Here is a 23,872-nt window from a genome sequence, read left to right as displayed (position 1 = left end):
ACACACACACACTACAACTAAACACCACACACACTACATACTACACACACTACAACTAAACACCACACACTACACACACACACACTGCAACTAAACACCACACACTACACACACACCACACACACTACAACTAAACACCACACACTACAACTACACACACACACACACACACACGCACACAACACACACTACAACTAAACACCACACACTACATACTACACACACTGCAACTAAACACCACACACTACACACACACACACACACACACACACACACACACACACTACAACTACACACTACAACTAAACACCACACACTACACACACACACAAACACCTAAACACCACACACACACAAACACCTAAACACCACACACTACACCTAAACACCACACACACTACACCTAAACACCACACACACACACTACACCTAAACACCACACACTACACCTAAACACCACACACTACACCTAAACACCACACACACTACACCTAAACACCACACACACTACACCTAAACACCACACACACACCTAAACACCACACACACTACACCTAAAGACCACACACACACACACACAACTAAACACCACACACACTACAACTAAACACCACACACTACAACTACACACACTACAACTAAACACCACACACTACACACACACACACACACACACACTACAACTAAACACCACACACACACACACACCACCTAAACACCACACACAAACACCTAAACACCACACAAACACCTAAACACCACACTACACACACAAACACCACACACACACACACTACACCTAAACACCACACACTACAACACCACACACTACAACTAAACACCACACACACAAACACACACACACACACTACACCTAAACACCACACACTACACCTAAACACCACACACACTACACCTAAACACCACACACAAACACACACACACACTACACCTAAACACCACACACTACACACACACACACACACACACACACACACACACACACTACAGCTAAACACCACACACTACACACACACAAACACCTAAACACCACACACTACACCTAAACACCACACACACACACACTACACCTAAACACCACACTACACACACAAACACCACACACACACACACACACACACTACACCTAAACACCACACTACACACACAAACACCACACACACACACACACACACACACACACTACACCTAAACACCACACACACACTACAACACCACACACTACATACTACACACACTACAACTAACCACACACAACAACAACTAAACACCACACACTACACACACTACAACTAAACACCACACACACACACACACACACACACACACTACAACTAAACACCACACACACACACACACACACACACACACACACACACGTACAGAGGTATATCATTAGACAGTGACAGTATGGAGTGAAGAGAGAATAATCAGAGAGTAATACTGGAGTGTGAAATTAAAATTTATCAGGCAAAAAATGTAATGAAATATTACCACTGAGAGTGAGAGCAAACTACACAGCAAGGAAAATGATTGAAAACTAATGTTAGCACACACACACACACACACACACACACACACACACACAGACAGACAGACAGACACGCACACACACATGCCTTCCTACACTTGTGAAGACATTTTGATATAATTATAAAATGTGAAAGTTCAGCTTCATCTAACTCTGATGTTAACGTCAACAGCAGAAGGAAATTTTTAATGAAAGCTGCAGTTTGTTCTGTCCCTGTCCCTGTCCCCGTGGGGACATTTGGTCATTACTAAGACATAAATCCACGAGTCTCCAGATTTGGTGAATCTCAGATCTCAGGTCAGTGTCCAGTGAGATGAGCTGAACTCCATCACAGCACAGAATGAAGCTCGTCTCTGAACACTGCAGAAAGAGCTCGGGTCAGATAGAAATGACCGAACATTAAGAGATAATGAAATCATTAACAGTTTTAATATACAATAAGTACAATAGTACCATTTACATTAAGAGTAATAATGAATGAATATTGATATTGGTGTGAAGATGGCTTTGTTTGTTCCTGCAGCAGTGCGGTTGAGCGAGGTGAATAATTTATTTTAGCAGAGAGCTGCGTGTGCTGTTAGAAGAAATGAAAAGGAAATGAAAAATATGAAGCTCTGAACCCGAGCTCTGTCTGAGTCACTCGGACAGTCACAGATGATGAGGAGACTCAGCGGTCAGAAATACTGCAGTTACTGTTTACACATCAGAATGAAACACACTGGACACAAACTGAACAAACAGTTATTGTATCTCCTGTGAGAAAAATCTGAGTTATTATTGGTCCTGACTGATTAAACACTTGACCACAGCCGAACACCTGACCAGGGGGATTAATGTTCTAGAACAGTACGTCCTCAAGGGTTTTATTCCTGTTATTACACACCAATTTGCCAATGATCTGAGACAAAGTCGAGGTCAGCAGCATGGACAGTAACGTCTCCTCCACCAAGAACCCTAGTCCTTCTTGTCTGAGTGACAGATTTAGCCTTCAGCTAATACTTAAAAACATCAAGGAAGCAAAACTCTTTTAGACAGCTGACCTTACAGTGACCTTTAACCTGTACTGAGTCACTTCATCTGCAGGTTACAGCAACAGCTCCATAGAAATCCTACAAACAATCCAGTCCTTACCACACTATTTCAGAAAGATGGACAGACGGACAACCAGGAAACATAATGCCTCCATCACTCACAGCTGTTTCCACATGTGTACTGATCCATCACCACATGATGTGTATATTGGAGAGATGTGTGTCTTTAAGGTCAGGGGTTAAGAACACTGCAGTACCAGTGAAAGGAAAAGAGTACAATGAACCAATTACAGATGAGAGCAGAGGTCAGACAGGGTCAATACTCTGATTCTAAACTATTCTGATATCTAAAGTTTTGCCATTAGACATATATACACACACACTATATTGCCAAAAGTATTCGCTCACCTGCCTTGCATATGAACTTAAGTGACATCCCATTCCTAATCCATAGGGTTCAATATGACGTCGGTCCACCCTTTGCAGCTATAACAGCTTCAACTCTTCTGGGAAGGCTGTCCACAAGGTTTAGGAGTGTGTTTATGGGAATTTTTGACCATTCTTCCAGAAGCGCATTTGTGAGGTCACACACTGATGTTGGACGAGAAGGCCTGGCTCTCAGTCTCCGCTCTAATTCATCCCAAAGGTGTTCTATCGGGTTGAGGTCAGGACTCTGTGCAGGCCAGTCAAGTTCATCCACACCAGACTCTGTCATCCATGTCTTTATGGACCTTGCTTTGGTCACTGGTGCACAGTCATGTTGGAAGAGGAAGGGGCCAGCTCCAAACTGTTCCCACAAAGTTGGGAGCATGGAATTGTCCAAAATGTCTTGGTATGCTGAAGCATTCAGAGTTCCTTTCACTGGAACTAAGGGGCCAAGCCCAGCTCCTGAAAAACAACCCCACACCATAATCCCCCCTCCACCAAACTTTACACTTGGCACAATGCAGTCAGACAAGTACCGTTCTCCTGGCAACCGCCAAACCCAGACTCGTCCATCAGATGGCCAGATGGAGAAGCGCGATTCGTCACTCCAGAGAACGCGTCTCCACTGCTCTAGAGTCCAGTGGCGGCGTGCTTTACACCACTGCATCCGACGCTTTGCATTGCACTTGGTGATGTATGGCTTGGATGCAGCTGCTCGGCCATGGAAACCCATTCCATGAAGCTCTCTGTGCACTGTTCTTGAGCTCATCTGAAGGCCACATGAAGTTTGGAGGTGTGTAGCGATTGACTCTGCAGAAAGTTGGCGACCTCTTCGCACTATGCGCCTCAGCATCCGCTGACCCCGCTCCGTCAGTTTACGTGGCCTACCACTTCGTGGCTGAGTTGCTGTCGTTCCCAAACACTTCCACGTTCTTATAATACAGCTGACAGTTGACTGTGGAATATTTAGGAGCGAGGAAATTTCACGACTGGATTTGTTGCACAGGTGGCATCCTATCACAGTTCCACGCTGGAATTCACTGAGCTCCTGAGAGCGACCCATTCTTTCACAAATGTTTGTAAAAACAGTCTGCATGCCTAGGTGCTTGATTTTATACACTTGTGGCCATGGAAGTGATTGGAACACCTGATTCTGATTATTTGGATGGGTGAGCGAATAATTTTGGCAATATAGTGTACATAAATATAAACCATCTCCGAAAGTTAGTGTTATATTTAGTATAAATGACCGCATGTGCGATGTGAAGGTCCTGAATCAAGAGCGTTATTACAACACACAGACATTACATTACTGTTCTCTCCTTGTCTTGAAGGATCATACGGACGTGACGTAGTGCATTCAGCCTTATGCATATTGTTTAATCTTCCTTAAAGTACTCTAAAAATAAAATAAATGACATTTGGGAAGTAAATGAGTGTAGAATATTTTAATTCCTACTGAAGATGGCATGGATCAGCTGATCAGAATGATTCATTTTATCTGAATCTGAAGATTGAGTTTATATGATGTCAGGAAAGCATGCCGTATGTAGAGTTCATAGTGAAGTGTTTCCATGGTCAGAGACCTGACGTTAAAGGGTACTGCCCTGTACAGGCAGGATTTCTTAAGGAGGGATGTAATAGCAGTGACTTCATCAAGTTTACGAAGTACAACTGCTTTATGACAGTTTCTGATGATTTTAAAACTGTGTATTTTAATCAGATATTTAATAATAAATATCCTCTTTAACACTGTCCTAAAGCCGGGAGACAGAAAGGATGCTGCAGCTAATGACGGACCGGTCATCTGTTTAGCACTGGTAAACTGAAGTCACTGACCCAAGGAAGTTTTTCCAGGTTCAGGTACTCTAGTTCTAATCCTACAGTCCGATTCAGAAAATATCACTAGATAAATGGACCTAGAGGAAAAATCTACATAGAAGCTTTATGTTCTCATTCTATCACATGTCCTGCCAGCTCATATTTTTATTATTTCCTCTGTCTCATGAACACAACTGAGGCCTCTGTGGATCAGACTTGTTTGTCCAGCACATCCCACAGATGCTCGGTCAGATTGAGAACTGGGGAAAGTTGAGGCCAAGTCAACACCAGCTCCTTGTTGTCATGTCAAACAGTTCCTGCTGAAAGAGGACACTGCTGTTTGGGAACACCACTAACATGAAGGGGTGAACCTGGTCTACAGCAGTGTTTAGGGAGGTGGTAGGTGTGAAAGTTCCTCAGAGCATCACTCGGCCTCTGCCAGCTCACCTTCTTCCCATAGCGCATCTGCTGCCATCTCTTTCCAGGTTAGCGAATACACACACACACGCGCACACATGCGCACACACACACAGCTGTCCACATGACGTTAAAAAAAACAAGATTCATCAGACCATGCCTCCGCTTACATTGGTTCATGGTCCACTTCTGTTGCTCACATGTCCATCGTAGGAGCTCTGGGTGGTGGTCAGGAGTCAGCATGGTCACTCTGAGGCTCTGCAAGCTGTGGTGCTCTGTGTGACACCTTTCTATCAGAATCAGCACTTTTTCAGCTCTTTGTGCTACAGTAGCTCTCGTCTGTGAGACCGGACCAGACCGACTAGCCTGTTGCTGGTCCAGCGATTGTCCTTCCTTGGAGCACTTTTGTTAGGTATTAACTACTGCACACTGGGAACACCTCACAAGACCTGCTGGTTTGGAGATGCTCTGACCGACTCACTGAGACGTGATCTCTGTGTGGATAAAGCTCTTAAAACTTAAACTGGCTCAAAACTGTAGTCTGGGAAGGAACATTGGAGAACAGGTTAGGAAATTTAGCCATTAGATCACAAACAGCTTCACTCTGGTCTTCAGTTAAATCTGACAGATGTAAATGCAGATCCTCAAAATAACTGAATTCTGCAAGCGTGCACTCAAAGTTTGAACATCTTTGTCCACCACTCCATCATCCCCAGGACATTCAACAGGCAGAACAACGGCTGTAGAAACAGGTGTAACAACAGGAGCATCAGCACTTGCAATGCGTGCAATGTATGACTTTAGCATTGTTTACAAGACACACTCTGCTCTTCCATCAACGGTCAGGAGCGCTGACAACATAATTAGTGTCACTGAGATTTTTCTCAACAATGTAAGGGCCGGCAAACGTAGCCTGCAAGGCTGCTCCAGGCACAGGAAGTAGGACTAATACAAGTTCACCAGGCTGAAACTCACCGGTCACACTCTCATTGTAAAAACAAGTCTTCATCTTAGCTTAGGACTCTAACTGATAAGCTTGGTGCAGACTTTCTTTAACAGAAGTCAGATACTCAAGTACAGGGCATAGATGTTGTAGTGTAAAATTTAAAACTTTCTGTGACAATGTATTTGTGAGGCTTGTGTGTACCTGCAGATTGTCATGTACTAGTGATAGCAGACATGTTCTCAAAATGGATTGAAGCGTTCTCAACGTCCAAACAGGACGCCAGTGCAGTAGCTAAAGCACTGCTGACTGAAATTATTCCTAGATGGGGCATCCTTCAGAGAATTGGCAGCAATAATGGGACTCCATTTGTTAATCATGCACTGCAACAAATTAGTGAGTATCTTGGATTTGATTTGAAGTAACACTGTGCCTACCACCCAGCAAGTGAAGGTGCAGTGGAGCGTGAAAATGGCACATTGAAAAACAAATTGGTTAAGTTCTGCGAGGAGACAGGGCTGTTGTGGATAAAAGCCCCACCATTCACGCTAATGCACATGAGAACCCGAATAAGAGGGAAAGCTAACCAAGCCCATTTGAGATATTGTTTGGCAGGCCGCCTAATACAGGAATTGGCCCTTCCCCGACTCCAAGGCAATTCATGGGCCAATGTGAAGATGAAATGCTTGATTACTGCTCAAACTTCTCCTCTGCTTTGTCTGTAGTCCATAAACAGTTGAAGGACGCCCTACCGGAACCCAAACAGACTGACTTCCATGACCTGAAGCCAGGTGACCGGATCGTGGTGAAGGACTTCAGGCGAAAGAATTGGAAAGCCAGGAGGTGGCTAGGGCTGTTCCACATCCTGCTAACAACTCAGACAGCAGTTAACGTGGCGGAAAGAGCAACCTGGATACACGCCAGCCACTGCAAGCGAGTTCTAGAGCCAGAGATCAACTAAGAATAGTGACAGTCACACTGTCCCTGACGGTGTCCTAAAACCTCGTAAAGGTGGGACGAGTGCTGATCGGGTATACCTGCACTCCGAGAACCTGAGCATCAAGAAAGGTGATAGTTCACTGTAAAGGTAGATAGGACAAACAGTTAAAAACATGAAAAGCTAACACACTGAATAAGATGAAGGTCCTCACTCTGCTGATAGGGATAAGCCTCAATGTCTGTCCAAGTGAATCACACCCACATGACAACGTCCTCTGGCAGTTCGCAAACTGGACAGCAAAGCAGCATATGAATGAGTCATGTGCCATGCCCTGCCCACAGCAGTCAATTCACACACGCTGTGACCGTCAACAGCATGGGAGAATACAACGCTCACAGCAGTGGCTCGAACATGTATCACTCCAATGTGTTTGAAATCTAGCAATTTAGACGTGAATCTCACACATGCCACCTATATCAAGCAATCAGGAATCAGGAAACGTTGCAGAAATGAGAGGGTTCAAAGCCATTTTTCCACCGCACTTCAAGTTCCCTGCATGTTTCAAGGGCAACGGGAATCAATTCCTGGGTGTAACGCATAATTCATCATGTGCCACTACCTACGATTCTTACAGCAGTACTAACAGTTGCAGTGAGAAACCATGTTCAGCATTACATCCAGGAGAAAATGGCACGCTTCCTCATAGCGATGATTGGTACTGGGTGTAGTGGTACCAGTGGTAGCAGTGGTCATACTCCTGTGCCTATTTGGGCCCTGTTTGGTAAAATGCTTAAAGAGATGGATGATCAAACAGGTCACCGGATACACCATGTTGCTGCAGACCGACGTAAAACAATAATGATGCTCTTTTCTTTCTGAACTCTCCGTACTCGTTAGAGTGTCTTTTCTCTACAAAAACAGCGGTATAGTCTTTTCTGTGATGATCTAACTATGTGACAGCATAACTGAAAACCTGGAGGGAAGGTTATGATAGGTGTTTGTTAGATTATTACTTTATAAAAAGCTTACAATTTTATTATGTTGTCCCTTAAGGACAAAAGGAGGGATATGTAGTGGAACATTTTAAACTTTGTGATAATGTATTTGTGAGGCTTGTGTCTATGTGCAGATTGTTATGTATATGTGTGCAAAAGACTTGAAATATGCTAACAGTTGTATTTCTTTTTATAATCGCTGAAGACAATAGGTCACTTCTATAAGAGGAACTAAGTTGGCAGGGTAAGGAACTAAGAGAAGACAACTGCCCAGCAACTATAGCTTGAACTTTTGAACTCATGCAACTTCTGTTAAGAGTGTATGAATAAAAGCAACGTGAGAGAAAGGGGAAGCACCTCTCTCTCGCAGATGCACTGTGTGTGTGTGTGTGTGTGTGTGTGACGTCCTGCACAGTCGTTTTTATTAATAAACTTTTCTACTCTTACTATGACTTTAGTCAAGTCTCCAACTCATTTAAATTTGTTTAACTGATTTCCACCACAATGTAGAACTGAGAGCAACTGTTCACTCAGTAACCGAAGTGGCCCTCTCACTGTATGGCCAAAAACGAACTCTGCTGGACTGAATCCGATTGACTCCTGAACACTTTCTCTAATTGTGAACATCAATGGTAGACCTTCCACCCAGTCTCTGTGCAGAACTTTCGCAACATAAACTTGGTGAAATCTTTCTAAGGAACCCTGAGACTGTTGCACACTTTCTAACTGTTGTTGAATTCCCAATTCATTCAGCATCTGTGTGAACACTTTGGATGTGAAATTGGTACCCTGGTCAGACTGAATTACCTTAGGCAGGCCAAAAACAGAGCAGAATCGAATAATCTCTTCCACCACTTATTTTTGCTTTTATCATGTGAAGAGAAATTGCTTCGGGGTAGCGAGTTGCAGTACACATGATAGTTAAGATCTACTGATGACCAGGTAGCGGTCCTACGCAATCTACAATCAGTCTTTCAATCGGATCATGAATAAAAGGAAGCTACGGATGGTCTGATTTGGTTTTCCCACTAACTGGCAGGTATGACAGGAGCGGACAAACGTAGAAACATCAAACTTCAACCTAGGCCAAAAGAAGCATCACACAATAGGATGAAATGTTTTTGTTAGTCCAAAATGTCCTGACAAAACATTCTAGTGAGCTAACTGTAGTATGTGTGAATCAGCAGGCAATACAATCCGGTGTACCTCTTGCCACGTTGCACTTCAGTGCAGAGGTTTCCAGTTGCACATTAAAATTCCGTCTTCCCAAAAGTAAGTGATCCTAGCTTTCGGTACTTGAGTGACATCCACAACAGCATCTCTACAAGTAGCCAAGGAAGGATCAGAATTTTGTGCAGCAGCTAACTCTGATCTCCTCGGGTAGAGCCTTAGGTTTAACTTTTGTCATCTTCTCAGGCTGAGAAGACAGCACAGTATCAGAGAGATTAGTAACGTCCCCAAATTTCTGTGATTGGGCACGAGTTACAGAACAAACAGGGAATACAGAGGTGAACCGAGTATCAAGCTCAGAGATTTCAGTCATAGATGGTCCATGTACAACAACAAGACCAGGAAAAACCTACCCACCTGCTAGATCATTACCTAGAATGAGATCAACCCCATCTACTGGTAACTGTGAACTCACCCCCGGTAATAAGGTCTGACTTCAAATATTCACGATGCAGGGGAACATTAACGCAGCCCATGCCAAACCAGTGTCCGTATATGACTCAGCAGAGAAAGGAAGCATTTCTCACAAAACAAACCAATGCCAAGTGCCCGTATCTCGAAGAATCCTTATCCGTCTTTCCTCTGACTCAGACAAAAGAGAGACAGTGCCGGTGAAAATGAATAGCTGATACGTGATAGTAGTGATGTTGTTTAACTTCGGAAGAGTTTGCATGAGTGCTACATCTTGAGACTCGGCAGCAGCAGCATTTTTCTGCTTCCCCGCTTTACATTCTGAAAAACAGAAAAACATGCTCGATCATCCCTTGTACGCTTAGGACTAGATCTACAGCGTCAACCATGTTCTTTAGCAGAACGAGTAGATGCTCAGAAAACCTTAGAACTTACACCGATGGAAATCTGTTTTCTGGACGAACGAGGGGCAGAGAAAACGCTTGTGTGTGTCAACACAAAATCATCAGCTGCAATAGCAGCATCAGTTAACACATGAACTTTTTGTTCGTTAAGATAAACGACAATGTTTTCTTGCACACAGGCTTCAAAGTCTTCCAGCAGAATCAACTCCTGAAGCTGCTCAAGCCTAGAGATTCCACTGGAAAGACACCACTTATCAAACAGTGTCTTCTTCTCTCTCAACATACGTCTGACTGGCTGCTTTCACATCAAAATGAAAATTTCTGGTGATAAGCCTCAGGAACTAATTTGTATGCTCGTAAAACTTTAGCCCTGCCCTCCAGGTTAAATCAAAGCCTGAAACTGCAGCCCTCACCACAGCCCGCTCATCTGACAGTAGCACACCAGTGCTTAACTCTCTCCAAACAGTTCCTACTTCCTTACCTGTTTACTTGTGTCTCTCAAAATATTAACATGAAAGAAATCTGCTATCTCAATTAAATATTTTTTTCTGCAACGATTAAACACTTCTGATGAAGGACATAACACGAACGAAGTTAGACCAAAATCCACATCATTCACATACCATTCCTCCCTCATCAAAAAAAACCAGCCAGGCAAACAATAAATGTGAAATGCAAAAGAAAAGAAAGAACTTACCTCAAATGGTTGTCAGATGCCGAAGTAGACACACTTCAATTAATATTACTACTACTTGGCTAAACAAGGGATACAGAGGGATGCAGAGGGCCGAATTCCTTTGACACACTAGAAAACAATAAATGAATTGGACGAGGCTCCACTTATTTATTACGGCACGTTCACAAGGGATAAGGCACGGACGGACCCCTCAAAAATGAGTTATGTAAAATAAAATGGCACCCACCTTCCTACTGGACCCAAAAAAAATACATGAATTAAGGCTCAAAATTTCTAATGGGCAACTCAAATTAACACTCACTTCTTTTTAAAGTCTCAGTCATAGATCTAATCAATGAGACAGAGGACAGAAACTCTACTTCAACAGTCTCAACACCATTGAGAGAAAGATTCACCAAATCACCAGAATAAGGTTTCACCATGAAATTTCTGGAGGTGGGGACGAGACCTCAGGCGCCACACACCATCCAACCAACACCAAATACTGATCTGAGGGCAGCTGTAGTTTAAATACTCTCTCTCTTCTCCCATCACCCAATCACAGCAGAGCTCTAATTAACCTCTTAAGGCTACTGGTTCTGTGGGGGGAGATAGAGAGAGAGAGAGAACGCACAGTTTGACACAACAGAACCTTACAGCTCTGGACGTAACAATGTAGACACTTCACGCATTACTGTTTACTAAAAACTTCATTCTTTCATAAATAAATAAAAAATAGCACTATTTTGTTGTCATTGTAATTATATTTTAAATACATTTAAATACAATACATTTTTATTTCACACTTCAGGCACCTTCCGGAAACTCCGGAAAGTGAACTTACAGGACTTACTGTACTGTGTTTTCCCAGTAACAAGCCATGGATCAGCCCTGATATAAAGAGAAAAAGAGGGCTTTTAAATCAGGAAATAAGGAGGAGCTGAAAACTGTACAGAGAGAACTGAGATCAGGGAAGGAAAAACATGATACAGGAGGAAGATGGAGGATCAGCTGCAGCAGAATAACGTTAACGGTGGGTGGAAGTGGCTCAAAACCATTACTGGTCATAAGGAGCCCAGCTCTCAGGCTGAGGGTGATCAGAAGTCGGTGAATGACCTGAATCTATTCTTTAATAGATTTGATCAGCTACCCTCCACAGTCCCCACGCAGTCCACCCTTCTGCTGAAACCCCCCTTCTCTACTCCCACAGAAAGGTACTCCGGCCCCACCTCTCCTCTCCATGCTGCACTCAGCTCACAGCCTACCCACAATACATCTCTCAGCAACACATGAAACCTATCCCCCCTACCAATTCCACCCAGCCCCCACCCTCCCCACTACATGCTGCCCCTCACAGAAGCCCAGGTGAGGAAGGAGCTAATGAAGATCAGAGCAATGAAGGCTGCGGGCCCAGATGGCATCAGCCCCAGGCTCCTTTAGACCTGTGCAGATTGACTGTGTGACTGGGGAAAGTGCCACAGTTGTGGAAGACATCATGCTTGGTACTTGTACCAAAGACATCTATCTCACCGTAAGGACTTTGGGGACTACAGACCAGTAGCACTGACCTCACATCTGATGAAGATGCTGGAGAGGCTGATGCTTACTCACCTCTGGTGAGCTCATCAATAGACCCACTTCAGTTTGCCTACCAACCAGGCAGAGGTGTTGAAGATGCTGTCATCTTCCTTCTTAATAGGGCTCTTTCACACCTGGAGAAGGCTGGGAGCACAGTAAGAGTCATGTTTTTTGACTTCTCTAGTGCTTTCAACACCATCCAACCTGTGCTTCTGAGGGATAAGCTGGAGTACATGGATGTGGACCATCGTCTGTCTACCTGGATGCTGGATTACCTCACAAACCAACCAGCAGCATCTCTACTGCAGACAGGAAGAGACTGGACAAGCTAATCAGGAAGGCCAGCTCAGTCCTGGGGATGCCCCTGGACACAATACAGGAGGTGGGAGAAAGGAGGATGGTAGCTAAGCTATCATCCATGCCCCCCCATGACACATTTAACTCTCGATATAGAACGTCTTTTCTCCCTACTGCTATTAGTCTTTACAATCAGAGCTGCTCTCAGTGAACCGGTCACCATAATACACACTGTTCATACTGATTTTATACTGTGTTCTATCTGTGAAATAACCTGTCATCATAACACACACTGGTGTGTGTAATATTTTTAAACTGAGCAACTACAATCATTAAAATTTTGTGCAATACCAACAATTTAAGATGTGCAATAACAGTGCAATCGTTTGTTTGTGAAATGACTATTTTCTTTGTATTTATATCAATTTTAATTTCTGCTTCATATTTGCACATTTTTTTGTGCTGCTGTAACATGGAGATTTCCCCACTGTGGGATGAATAAAGGTTTATCTTATCTATTCTTATCTTGGGAAATATATTACTGTTTAAATAAAATGATGTTATTCTGTCTAAATGTAAACAGAGCTAAAGATTTTTAGGTCATTGGAGCATTTAAGAGCATTTCCATCTAAATGATGAAGGAGAGGAATAGAAGAGGTTTAACTGTATGGTAGGACAGAAGACCAACAACTCAGTAACTATGACTTAAAGATCATTTAATAAACTAATAATATTAGGCGAACCTTTCATACAGAATGAGTCAGATATTTTTTTTTTTATAAGATATTTAACTTGATGTATACACAAAAAGAAAAAAGGGTTTCAAAAACATTGAAACAGAACAGCTGGAACAACCTGAGAAATCTGTGGATAAAAAACATTAATACATGTAACACAAGTGACAGAGCTGAAAACAAAAACAACAACAACAATTTTCCTCACAGTCTGTGGTTCAGTCAGAATGGAGATAGATTGGGGATACAAATCCGCGAGCTCCTGGTACTGGTGATGGACAACGGGGGTGAGATCGGAGATATGGGGTATGCTGTGTATGGTATGGCTTGACAGGACACTGCTGGAGGAGAAAAACTGCAAGGAGAACCTGGGCCATTGAATGAGAGATCTATATGATAAGACACACACACACACACACACACACACACAAAGGACAAAGATATGATCCTTTGACAAATCACTGGTTTCCTTCCCATAAGATTGATTTTTGAATGTTTCCTGCTGAGCGGCTGCTGAAAGCATCTGAAGGTGCTCCAAATGACCTGCTGCACACTTACACTGTGCACTATAGTGTATGACTTTTAGAAGGGTAGTACAGGGTGGGGCGCAAAAGCTTCCTTTTTTGAAGGCAAATGAAAGAAAAATTGTGGCTGATAAACGAAATTTATTTTTTGATAATGAAAGAACATAAGTTCAAATTTCAAATTTTGCTGTTTTAAACAAAATATCTATAAATGTTCCCCGGACGGCTCATCTCGATTCGAGGGGACATCCCGTGGGCGGCGCCCTCGCCCGATCTAACACCCAGTGATTTTTTTTTATGGGGTTACCTCAAGGCAGAGGTTTTTAAACACCACCCCACAAACCTGCTTCAGCTGAAGAATGTTATTCTGCAGGAAATAGCCCGAATTCCGGTGGACATGTTGGAAAGTGTAGAGGGAAATGTCAGAAATTGGTTTCATCAGTGCACAGAGAACGGTGAACACCACCTTCAAGATATTTTGTTTAAAACAGCATGATTTGAAATTTAAAATTATGTTCTTTCATTATCAAAAAATAAATTTTGTTTAACAGCCACAATTCTTCTTTCATTCGCCTTCAAAAAAAGGAAGTTTGTGCGCCCCACCCTGTATCATGTCAAATGGAGCAACGTAACAGGAAGTATAAACCTTTTCCCATTCTTTGCCAAACATTTTAGTGGACAGATTGGTGGCATGGATGCTCTGTTCTATTTTTTAGCCCAAACTTGGCACGACTTCCTGTAAGGAGCCTTGATATGGAATGTTGGGCTTGATCAGTTCTTTTGAAGCAGACATACAGTTTACATACACTTCGTGTTGGTCATATTGGTCGTATTTTTGGGCGGAAACATTTACATTATTTCTTATGGGAAAATTTGTTTCACAATACAATTTCTCGCCTTAAGAACTCGCCTCCAGAACCAATTAAATTCCTATGACGAGATTCCACTGTGATGCAAGATGGCAGGAAGCAGGCGGGGCTTCCACAGAGTCTGTTGATATCTGAGACTTTTACGCAACAAATGTTTAATCTGCAGTTTCTATTGGGGGGGAAACAAGATTACTACTAGTGTACAAGGAAGCAGAGAGGAGAGAGGTTTTCCTTTAATTTTTCACCCATCTGTACTGTGTATGTATTGTGTACCCATCTGTATTATTGTGATGTGTACTGACTATAATCCTGTTTAGTTTTCATAATGAATAAGGCTTGGAAAATGAACAAACTCACCAAGGTTCAGTAGAGCAGTGTGAGCTGCAAGCTCCTTGGCTTCATCCAGAACAGTGCAGAATTTACTGGACATGAAGCTGCTCTGCCTGCTGCTGATCACCACTTTACAGATTAGAGGCGTTACTTCTTCTGTGGTGGAGTAGGTTGGTGGAGTGATGGTGATGGTGTACAGGTAATACTCCGGCAGAGACCAGCCGTTCCTCTGGCAGTAATATTCCAGCAGAGCCACAGCAGAGCCCAGCTGACTCGGCTTCAGGCTCTGCAGACTGATCGGTACCAGATTGGATCCGGGATACACACACTGCTTTAACCCCACAGAATATGAGCTACTTGCATGAGAAGAGGAACTGAGAGGACGTGTAGAAATATCATTTAGCACTCCTGAGCCCTTGATGATCCCTGAGTCTTCTTTGCTCTGTATGAGGAAGTTGGAGTGGCTGTAGAGCATTGGTGCTGTTTCATTATGTCCAAATCGGGACCTGTATCTTTGAGCCGTGTCTTTGCTGGCCGGCTTTGCGAGCGTGACTTCGATGGGAGAGCCATCGATGAGTTTGCCGTCCATGGACTGTTGTGCAGCGAGCGCATCTTCACGGCAGTGGAAGTGAATAAAGGCATAGTCTGTCAGTTTCTTAACACGCTCCACAGAACCGGGTTTCAGATGGCTGAACTCTAAGCGAAGTGTCTCCTCAGTCGTGTGCAGCATGAGATTACGTACGTAGAGAACCCGAACATGCTCCATCGTCTCCTCATCAACATCTTTCTCTGGCTTAGCCCAGTTCACCTTAACAGTTTGACCACACAACTGGAATGTTCCTAGTGATGTAACAGAAGAATCAATACATACAAATAGTTTACTCATTGTCCACCAAAACTAAATGTAGTAGAGTGTTTTCATTAATAATAACTAGTACTTGTTGGCCATAATAGTGTAGTTAAGAGTTTCTAACGCAAAACTATTTTGTGTTTTCAATCCTTAATTTTAATGCTGCTCACAATCCAAGTAAAGAAAGGTTTTCCAGACATGGGCATGTAGATCACATGACCCACAGCTTAGATAAACCACATTCTCTTATTTCATTTGTGAATAAAGCAATCACTTTATAAAGGGCTGACCATGCTGTAAGCGTATGGTTCCAGGACAGAAAAGTGTGGTGTATGAAGCATATGCCAATCCCAACAAAGATGTTTCTGCCCCCTTCTTCTTTTAAAACTTGGGTTGATGAAAGTTTTTTTATGAAACTGAACAAGGACTTTTGCCAAAATAAAGGTAATATCATAGATAGATAACCTTTCATTGATGTCAGGGAGTTTGAAGAACTTCTAACAGAGCTGGAGAGAACTGCATGAAAGGCTTTCAAGAATGTTTCTGAAAATGTTCTTGATAACTATTGAGCACCAAGCAACATGCAGCTGGTTGACCAAATGCTTCACTGAAGATCCATAATCTGCGTTTAAACCTATTCTGGTCAAATCTTGGTGCAGTGATGAAGACAGTGAAAGGTCTAGAGACATTGTGATGATAAAGACACTATAGCACTGTAACTGTCATCCAATTTCAGTGTTACTGCTACACTATAGCGCCAAAAGTTTTGGGAAGTCTGCCTTTACATGTATATGAATTTTAATGACATCCCATTCTTAAAGGGTGTAATTTAGTGTTGTCCCTCTCTCTACAGCTGTAACAGCTTCAACTCTTCTGGGAAGTCTTTCCACAAGGTTTAGGAGTGTGTTCATGGGAATTTTTGACCATTTCTCTAGAACGGCCTGACTCTCAGTCTCCGCTCTAATTCATCCCAAAGGTGTTCTATGGGGTTGAGGTCAGGACTCTGTGCAGGCCAGTCAAGTTCCTCCACACCAAACTCACTCATCCATGTCTTTATGGACCTTGCTTTGGTCACTGGTGTACAGTCATGTTGGAACAGGAAGGGGTCATCCCCAAACTGTTCCCACAAAGAGCATGAAATTGTCCAAAATGTCTTGGTATGAAGCTGAAGCATTAAGAGTTCCTTTCACTGGAACTAAATGGTCAAGACTAACCCCTGAAAAACAACACCACACCATAATCCTCCCTCCACCAAACTTTACACTTGTCACAATGCAGTAATGTAAGTACAGTTCTCCTGCAACCGGCAAGCTCAGACTCGTCCATAGGATTGCCAGACAGAGAAGCGTGATTGGTCACTCCAGAGAACACATCTCCGCTGCTCTGGAGTCCAATGGCAGCGTGCTTTACACCACTGTATCCGGTGCTTTGCATTATACTTGGTGATGTAAGGCACGGATGCAGCTTCTGTGAAGCTCTCTACACACTGTTCTTGAGCTAATCCGAAGAACACATGAAGTTTGGAGGTCTGTAGCTATTGACACTACAGAAAGTTGATGACTTCTGTGCACTGTGCTCCTCAGCATGCGCTGACCCCGATCTGTGATTTTACCTGGACTGCCACTTCATCTCTGAGTTTCTGTTGTTCCCCAGTTGCTTCCACTTTGTTATAATACCACTAACAGTTGATTGTGGAATATTTAGTAGTGAGAAAATTTCACGAATGGACTTATTGCACAGGTGGCATCCTATCACAGTTCCACGCTGGAATTCACTGAGCTCCTGAGAGCGACCCATTCTTTCACAAATGTTTGTAAAAACAGTCTGCATGCCTAGGTGCTTGATTTTATACACCTGTGGCCATGGAAGTGATTGGAACACCTGAATTCAATGATTTGGAGGGGTGTCCCAAAACTTTTGCCAATACAGTGTATCAAATGGGATGCATTCGTTCATGAGGTCAAATTTAGGTTTCTCTAAATTCCTTCATAATATAATCAATCTGAAATTAAATGTGTATTCAGTCAAAGAGCTCTGTGGTAGTAACACTTTCATCAACAGATTTGTTGTCCAGTGTTAAGAGTGAAATTAAAACTCATTATGAATTACAGTCCAATTCCACACAACTTCATACTCCAACCCGATTAGTTACTAATCCCTAACACACAGCATACGGAGAGCACCCGAAACACTAAATCACTCAGTGTAAGAATTAAACCATGAATAAAACACAGAATTCAGAAATAATTATATCATGACGTGTTCTTTTTGTATTCTTTGGCGATGAATAAGTGATTTTTCAGTGATCATAAAGTTTAATGCAACTTTTTGTCCGTTCTGGTCTTTATAAATACCTGGTACGAGATTCCTGCGAGCCAGAGCAGCAGCTTTGTGTGACTCGTACTCCACGAATGCAAAACCACGGTTCTTAGTTTTGTCGATGGCACTGGGATACACAATAACATCCACCACTCCATCTGTTACCTGAACACAGTCAAAATCAACACAAATAAAACTCACAGTGGAATCAGGACTAATGTAATTGCATTCTATAAAAGTTAACTGAAGCACTGACGTTCATCATCTCTTCTTGGATCTCCTCCTTCGTCATTTCTTTAGGGATAGAGCCGATGAAGAGGCGACAGTTGTTCAGACTTACGCAAACTCCGATAAACTTCCCTGGACGGATTTCATAGTTGTTGAAGAGGCTAATGGCTCGCTGCGCTGCTTCTCTTGTGGTATACATAACAAAACCATAGCCACGGTTCTCCCCGCTGAATTCCATCATCAAGCGGAACTCATATATGCGTCCCGCAACCTCGAACAGGGGCACCAGCTTGTCCTCGTAGATGTCCCGAGGAATTTTTCCTACAAATACCTCACAGCCTCGGGGAGGAGGAGGGCCTTCCCACCCTACACCACAAACACAATATCAGCAAATCACAGCATCAAACACCTCACATCTGTCTATTATCTTCTAATACAAATAAGTTCTTAGTAAATATAGAGATATTAATAATGTCTAGAACAGCAAAGAATATAAACAGTCTGAATGATTGTTTTAAAAAACAGAGGAACCTACTTTGTGTAAGAAAGAACTACATCCGTAACTCGAGCTGTTCTTACAGTTTTTCTCAGTTGCTTTGGAGCATTTCTCAGATCAGAAATGAAATTCTCAATACTTCCTGTTCAACCACCACATCATTTGGTCACTTGTGCACATCATATGAACATTTCTCGTTGCTTTGATCAAACTGCAAATGCTTTTGTACATTCATATAATTGATTGTGTACAATTGTCTGCTGTTGCCTACATTATCACTTGTTTATGTTCATGTTGATCAAAATATATTATACCAGTATCATCTAAATAATCTTAACCCCCAAAACATTTCAGCATCAGTTCATTGCACAAGTCACTGAATGCAAAATAGTTAAACCAGCTGTCAAAATCTCAACCAAAAAAAAGAAATTTAAAAAAACCCTGTTTTTTGTAAATGTGTCTTAAATTGACGAATTGTGCAGATGAAATTGGAATGTCACTAATGAAGGGGCGTGAAGAACCAATGGTCAACTAGTTCTCTAAAACAATCAATCTCCATCTCACGAGGTGAATGTCATGAACCTATAATTGGCATGCCTATATAAAGAGCAAAACACAGTTTTACAATTGTTGAAAATGGATGAACAACCAGGAAATGAACGTGGTCAAGAGCCAAGAATAAGAATAAGGATGCATGCTGGAAGGGTAAGGAGGCAAAATAGAGGAAGAGGAAGAAGAGGCCAGAGACATAGACACATTTCTGTGGACCATGTTGTCAATCATGGCCTCACAATGGCTGAGGCGAGTCGGAGGGTACAGCCAAATACTGGGAGATCAGCTGTTTCTTCAATTATTCAAACATTTCTTTGAGAGAACAGGTCTGTAATCCAGCAGTGTGGACTGTGCTGTTAGTGTATATACATTCTGTAACACACAAACATGTGGAAGTATATCTGAATTGTATTAGTGTATTTTTTCCACACAGGACTGAAAGATCCTGGATCCCTTTTCACACCTCAGGAGGAGGAGGCTATTTGCACCATGGCCAGAGCAAACAATGCTATTAGGCTAAGAGAAATACAAAGGGCCATTGTAGAAGACAACAATGTATTTCGAAACATCCAGTCTGTTATCATCTCAACTATTGACAGGGTATTGAAAAGACACCACATGACCATGAAACAGCTGTACCACGTACCATTTGAAAGGAATGGGGACAGAGTGAAGGAGCTACGGTACCAGTATGTACAGCTAAAACATCTACTGTATGTGCATACAGTAACTAATTTACATAAACTTCTTATATTGACACATATTACAGTATGTGTGACCTATTTACATTTGCTATAGCTTTAGGAAAATAACACGCAGTATGTGTGTACATTTGATATAACTGTATCTTGTGAAATGAAAATGCATAACTAATTGGGTATCTTCTGGGTTGTAGCGTATAATGGAATTGGAGTCAAGTGAACCACCTTACACCTTTATATACGTGGATGAGGCAGGCTTCGGTCTGAACAGAAGCAGAAGACGTGGTCGAAATGTCATCGGCCACAGAGCTACTGTTGACTTGCCAGGCCAGCGGGGAGGAAATATCACTATGTGTGCTGCTATTTCAGAGCAGGGTGTGCTAACTCATATTCCCCTTATAGGCCCATACAACACACAGCATCTCCTCACCTTCCTAGAGACCCTCTATAGGGCTCTCATCCCTGATGATGAGAGGGGTCCATTTCAAGATGATTTGCCAAAATATGTGATACTTTGGGATAATGTGAGTTTTCATCACGCAAACATCATCAGGCAATGGTTTTTCACCCATAACAGAATGTTGATGCAATTCCTCCCACCCTATTCCCCATTCCTTAACCCAATCGAGGAGTTTTATTCAGCATGGAGATGGAAGGTCTATGATTGCCAGCCACATACTCAGATGACCCTTCTGGCTGCCATGGATGCAGCATGTGAGGATATCACAGTGGAAGCCTGCAGAGGCTGGATTAGACATTCCAGAAGATTTTTTCCACGCTGTATTGCAAGGGATGATATCTGTTGTGATGTGGATGAAAACCTGTGGCCTGACAGACTGGGAGGTCAGGGGGTATAGACAGACAACGGCATGCACAGTTTTGCCTAAGAGGTGTTTCCTATGTTTACCTTTTGTAATTTTAAATTTTTCCCCATTGTACTTTTGTGTCCTTTTCTTTCTATCACAACGACTTTATATGATGTTTATACTGTAATTCTTTTTTTTTCAGTCCATTAGTAAAGTACAATAAAAGTGTGAATCCTGTTCGTTCTCTTACAGTCAATATCCCACATACAGTAATGTGTAAATTTGTGCAGTTGAAATTCATAGATCCCATACAGAAGGAATTCAGCCTTTTGCATTGTCAGTCACTGTAATCCAAACATTGTTGTCATTCTGACAACATCCTGACCATACCGTATATAAACAATGACAAAAGGACTGGTCATTCTGATGGTCATGACATTTTCATTGACACGAAAACTTACTTTTGAGAGAATACCTAAGGATTTTGAGTAAAGTACATGCTTTTGCAAGAAATCCAATGTGTTGTGCTGTTTGTACAAATAGTTTTGAAAATGCACTTACTGGTCTGCAAATATTAAGGATGATTCGAGAAATGCTCCAAAGCAACTGAGAAAAACTGAAAGACTATTACATTTAACTGCATGGATGTGGTAAAGGGTTGTCATGGTAACACTCAAAGTGTATAATCTGATGTTGAACGTACCACTAACATGTTTAATATAAAGATTAAAATTCAATTATATATATACACTGTATTGCCAAAAGTATTGGGACACCCCTCCAGATCATTGAGTTCAGGTGTTGTTGTTCAGGGGTTGGGCTCCGCCCCTTAGTTCCAGTGAAAGGAACTCTTAATGCTTCAGCTTCATACCAAGACATTTTGGACAATTTCATGCTCTTTGTGGGAACAGTTTGGGGATGACCCCTTCCTGTTCCAACATGACTGCACACCAGTGACCAAAGCAAGGTCCATAAAGACATGGATGAGTGAGTTTGGTGTGGAGGAACTTGACTGGCCTGCACAGAGTCCTGACCTCAACAACCTAAGAACACCTTTGGGATGAATTAGAGCGGAGACTGAGAGCCAGACCTTCTCGTCCAACATCAGTGCCTGACCTCACAAATGCGCTTCTAGAAAAATTCCCATAAACACACTCCTAAACCTTGTGGAAAGCCTTCCCAGAAGAGATGAAGCTGTTATAGCTGCAAAGGGCGGGACAACTCCATATTACATTCATGTGCATGGAAAGGCAGTCTCCGCTCTAATTCATTTATGGACCTTGCTTTGGTCACTGGTGTACAGTCATGTTGGAACAGGAAGGGGTCATCCCCAAATTGTTCCCATAAAGTTGGGGGCAGAGCCCAACCCCTGAAAAAAAACACGATGATGTGGAGGGGTGTCCAAAATTTTTGGCAATATAGTGTATTTACGGTTTCTACCCAATCCTAACTTCAGCAGTTTTTAACCCTCCTGTGTCCTGTGATTCCCAAAACAATTCCACTCCCTGTCCCTCTGAAAACTAATGTTGTATCTGTTGTTGGGTTCACCACAGAGGATCATCTGATCCACATATTTGGATTTTGACAGGTTTTATACCACACACCCTTCCTGACGCAACCGTCCCATTTTATCTAGGCTTGGAATCGGGCACTGAGAGTTAACCCCTGAGTTAACTGCAGTACATGACTGCAGTCCATCATTACGCCTTGTTTATACAGCTCAAGGATCTTGCTCAAGGCTCCAGCAGTGTGTGTGTGTGTGTGTGTGTGGTTAAGACATTGGACTACTGACAGAGCCAGCTTGATGGTTCTTCCTGGGATTTGAAGTCACAACCTTCCACAGTCAGTAGTCCAACATCTGAACTACAAACACACACACACACACACACACACACACACAGTTGGGCCATTGAGCGAAACCCTTGACCCTCAAGGATTTGACCACAGTCTGTGAGAGTTTAAATGATCTGAATGATCATTACTGTGATCTTTTAAGACTTGGTCCTCATACTGTAAAAACCCCAAACAATAACTTCAAACATTTTCTTATTTTTAACCTTTTTATAAATAATAAGATTTTCTATCCTCTTAAAGCCTGTTTGATACCTCACCTGGTGGTGGACCTCCATATCTCCTCTGTCCATTTTCCTGTATCATATCATACCCCGTGTTCTTCATCAGCTCCAGGAGAGCAGCTTCAGTGCTGACCGACTGACCGCCACTCATCTTCACCTTACACAACACCACAGCAGTGTGTACTCACATTACTCACAGAAACAGCAATGAAGCTGTGTTTACATCAAAAAATCTGATTTTAACCCAGAAAAATATAGTTATAATAGTCTGTAGAGACGTTAGAGAAACTAAACTCAATTATAATCATTATATAGTGAACAATAATTGATATGAAATCATCATAATTACAGTGTAATGTTTAACCTCAGATTAAAGTTTTCTGCACTTTTTTAGACTGACTCTAAGGCACTTTACCTGAGTCAGTTCCTTTACCTGAGCTGAGTGTCAACACCTGAGACCTGAAAAGGTTTATAAAGAAGAGAGCAGTGTTTTAAAAAATCGTGGCCTTACAATAATTAAATGATTTATTAAAGAAGAAGTTTATAGCGTCTTTAATTCTAACGTCATCTAAAGACTGGATAAACGCGATTTACCTCAGAGACCTGCTGCAACCGCTCTGAGCGAAATGCTAATGCTAACGTGCTAACTACAAGGTGTTAGCTTCAA

General features: G+C 42.3%; 2 protein-coding genes across 2 annotated transcripts in view; both read right to left on the bottom strand.

Moving 5' to 3' along the window:
- Positions 1–23,872, bottom strand: part of LOC131346497 (lecithin retinol acyltransferase-like) — a 155,816-nt gene that overhangs the window by 121,042 nt on the left and 10,902 nt on the right. The gene's annotated exons all lie outside the window — the stretch shown is intronic.
- Positions 13,464–23,667, bottom strand: rbm46 (RNA binding motif protein 46). Its single transcript, XM_058379943.1, has 6 exons — positions 23,639–23,667; positions 23,242–23,362; positions 18,604–18,941; positions 18,383–18,512; positions 15,206–16,018; positions 13,464–13,844 (listed from the first exon to the last, which is right to left on the bottom strand). Exons 2-6 carry the CDS (start codon positions 23,354–23,356, stop codon positions 13,678–13,680), a joined length of 1,563 nt encoding a protein of 520 aa, XP_058235926.1. The 5' UTR covers positions 23,357–23,362; positions 23,639–23,667; the 3' UTR covers positions 13,464–13,677.

The sequence above is a fragment of the Hemibagrus wyckioides genome, linkage group LG26, assembly GCF_019097595.1.
Source record: "Hemibagrus wyckioides isolate EC202008001 linkage group LG26, SWU_Hwy_1.0, whole genome shotgun sequence".
Classification (NCBI taxonomy): Eukaryota; Metazoa; Chordata; class Actinopteri; order Siluriformes; family Bagridae; genus Hemibagrus; species Hemibagrus wyckioides.
This window is presented reverse-complemented; position numbering and strand designations above follow the sequence as displayed.

Coding starts and splice junctions, on each gene's coding strand:
- rbm46 (XM_058379943.1), bottom strand. CDS start 23,356: ATGAGTGGCGGTCAGTCGGTCAGCACTGAAGCTGCTCTCCTGGAGCTG. Junction 18,513..18,603: donor TCCAAGAAGAGATGATGAAC/GTCAGTGCTTCA, acceptor GACTGTGTTCAG/GTAACAGATGGAGTGGTGGA. Junction 13,845..15,205: donor CACTGCTCTACTGAACCTTG/GTGAGTTTGTTC, acceptor CTTATCATATAG/ATCTCTCATTCAATGGCCCA.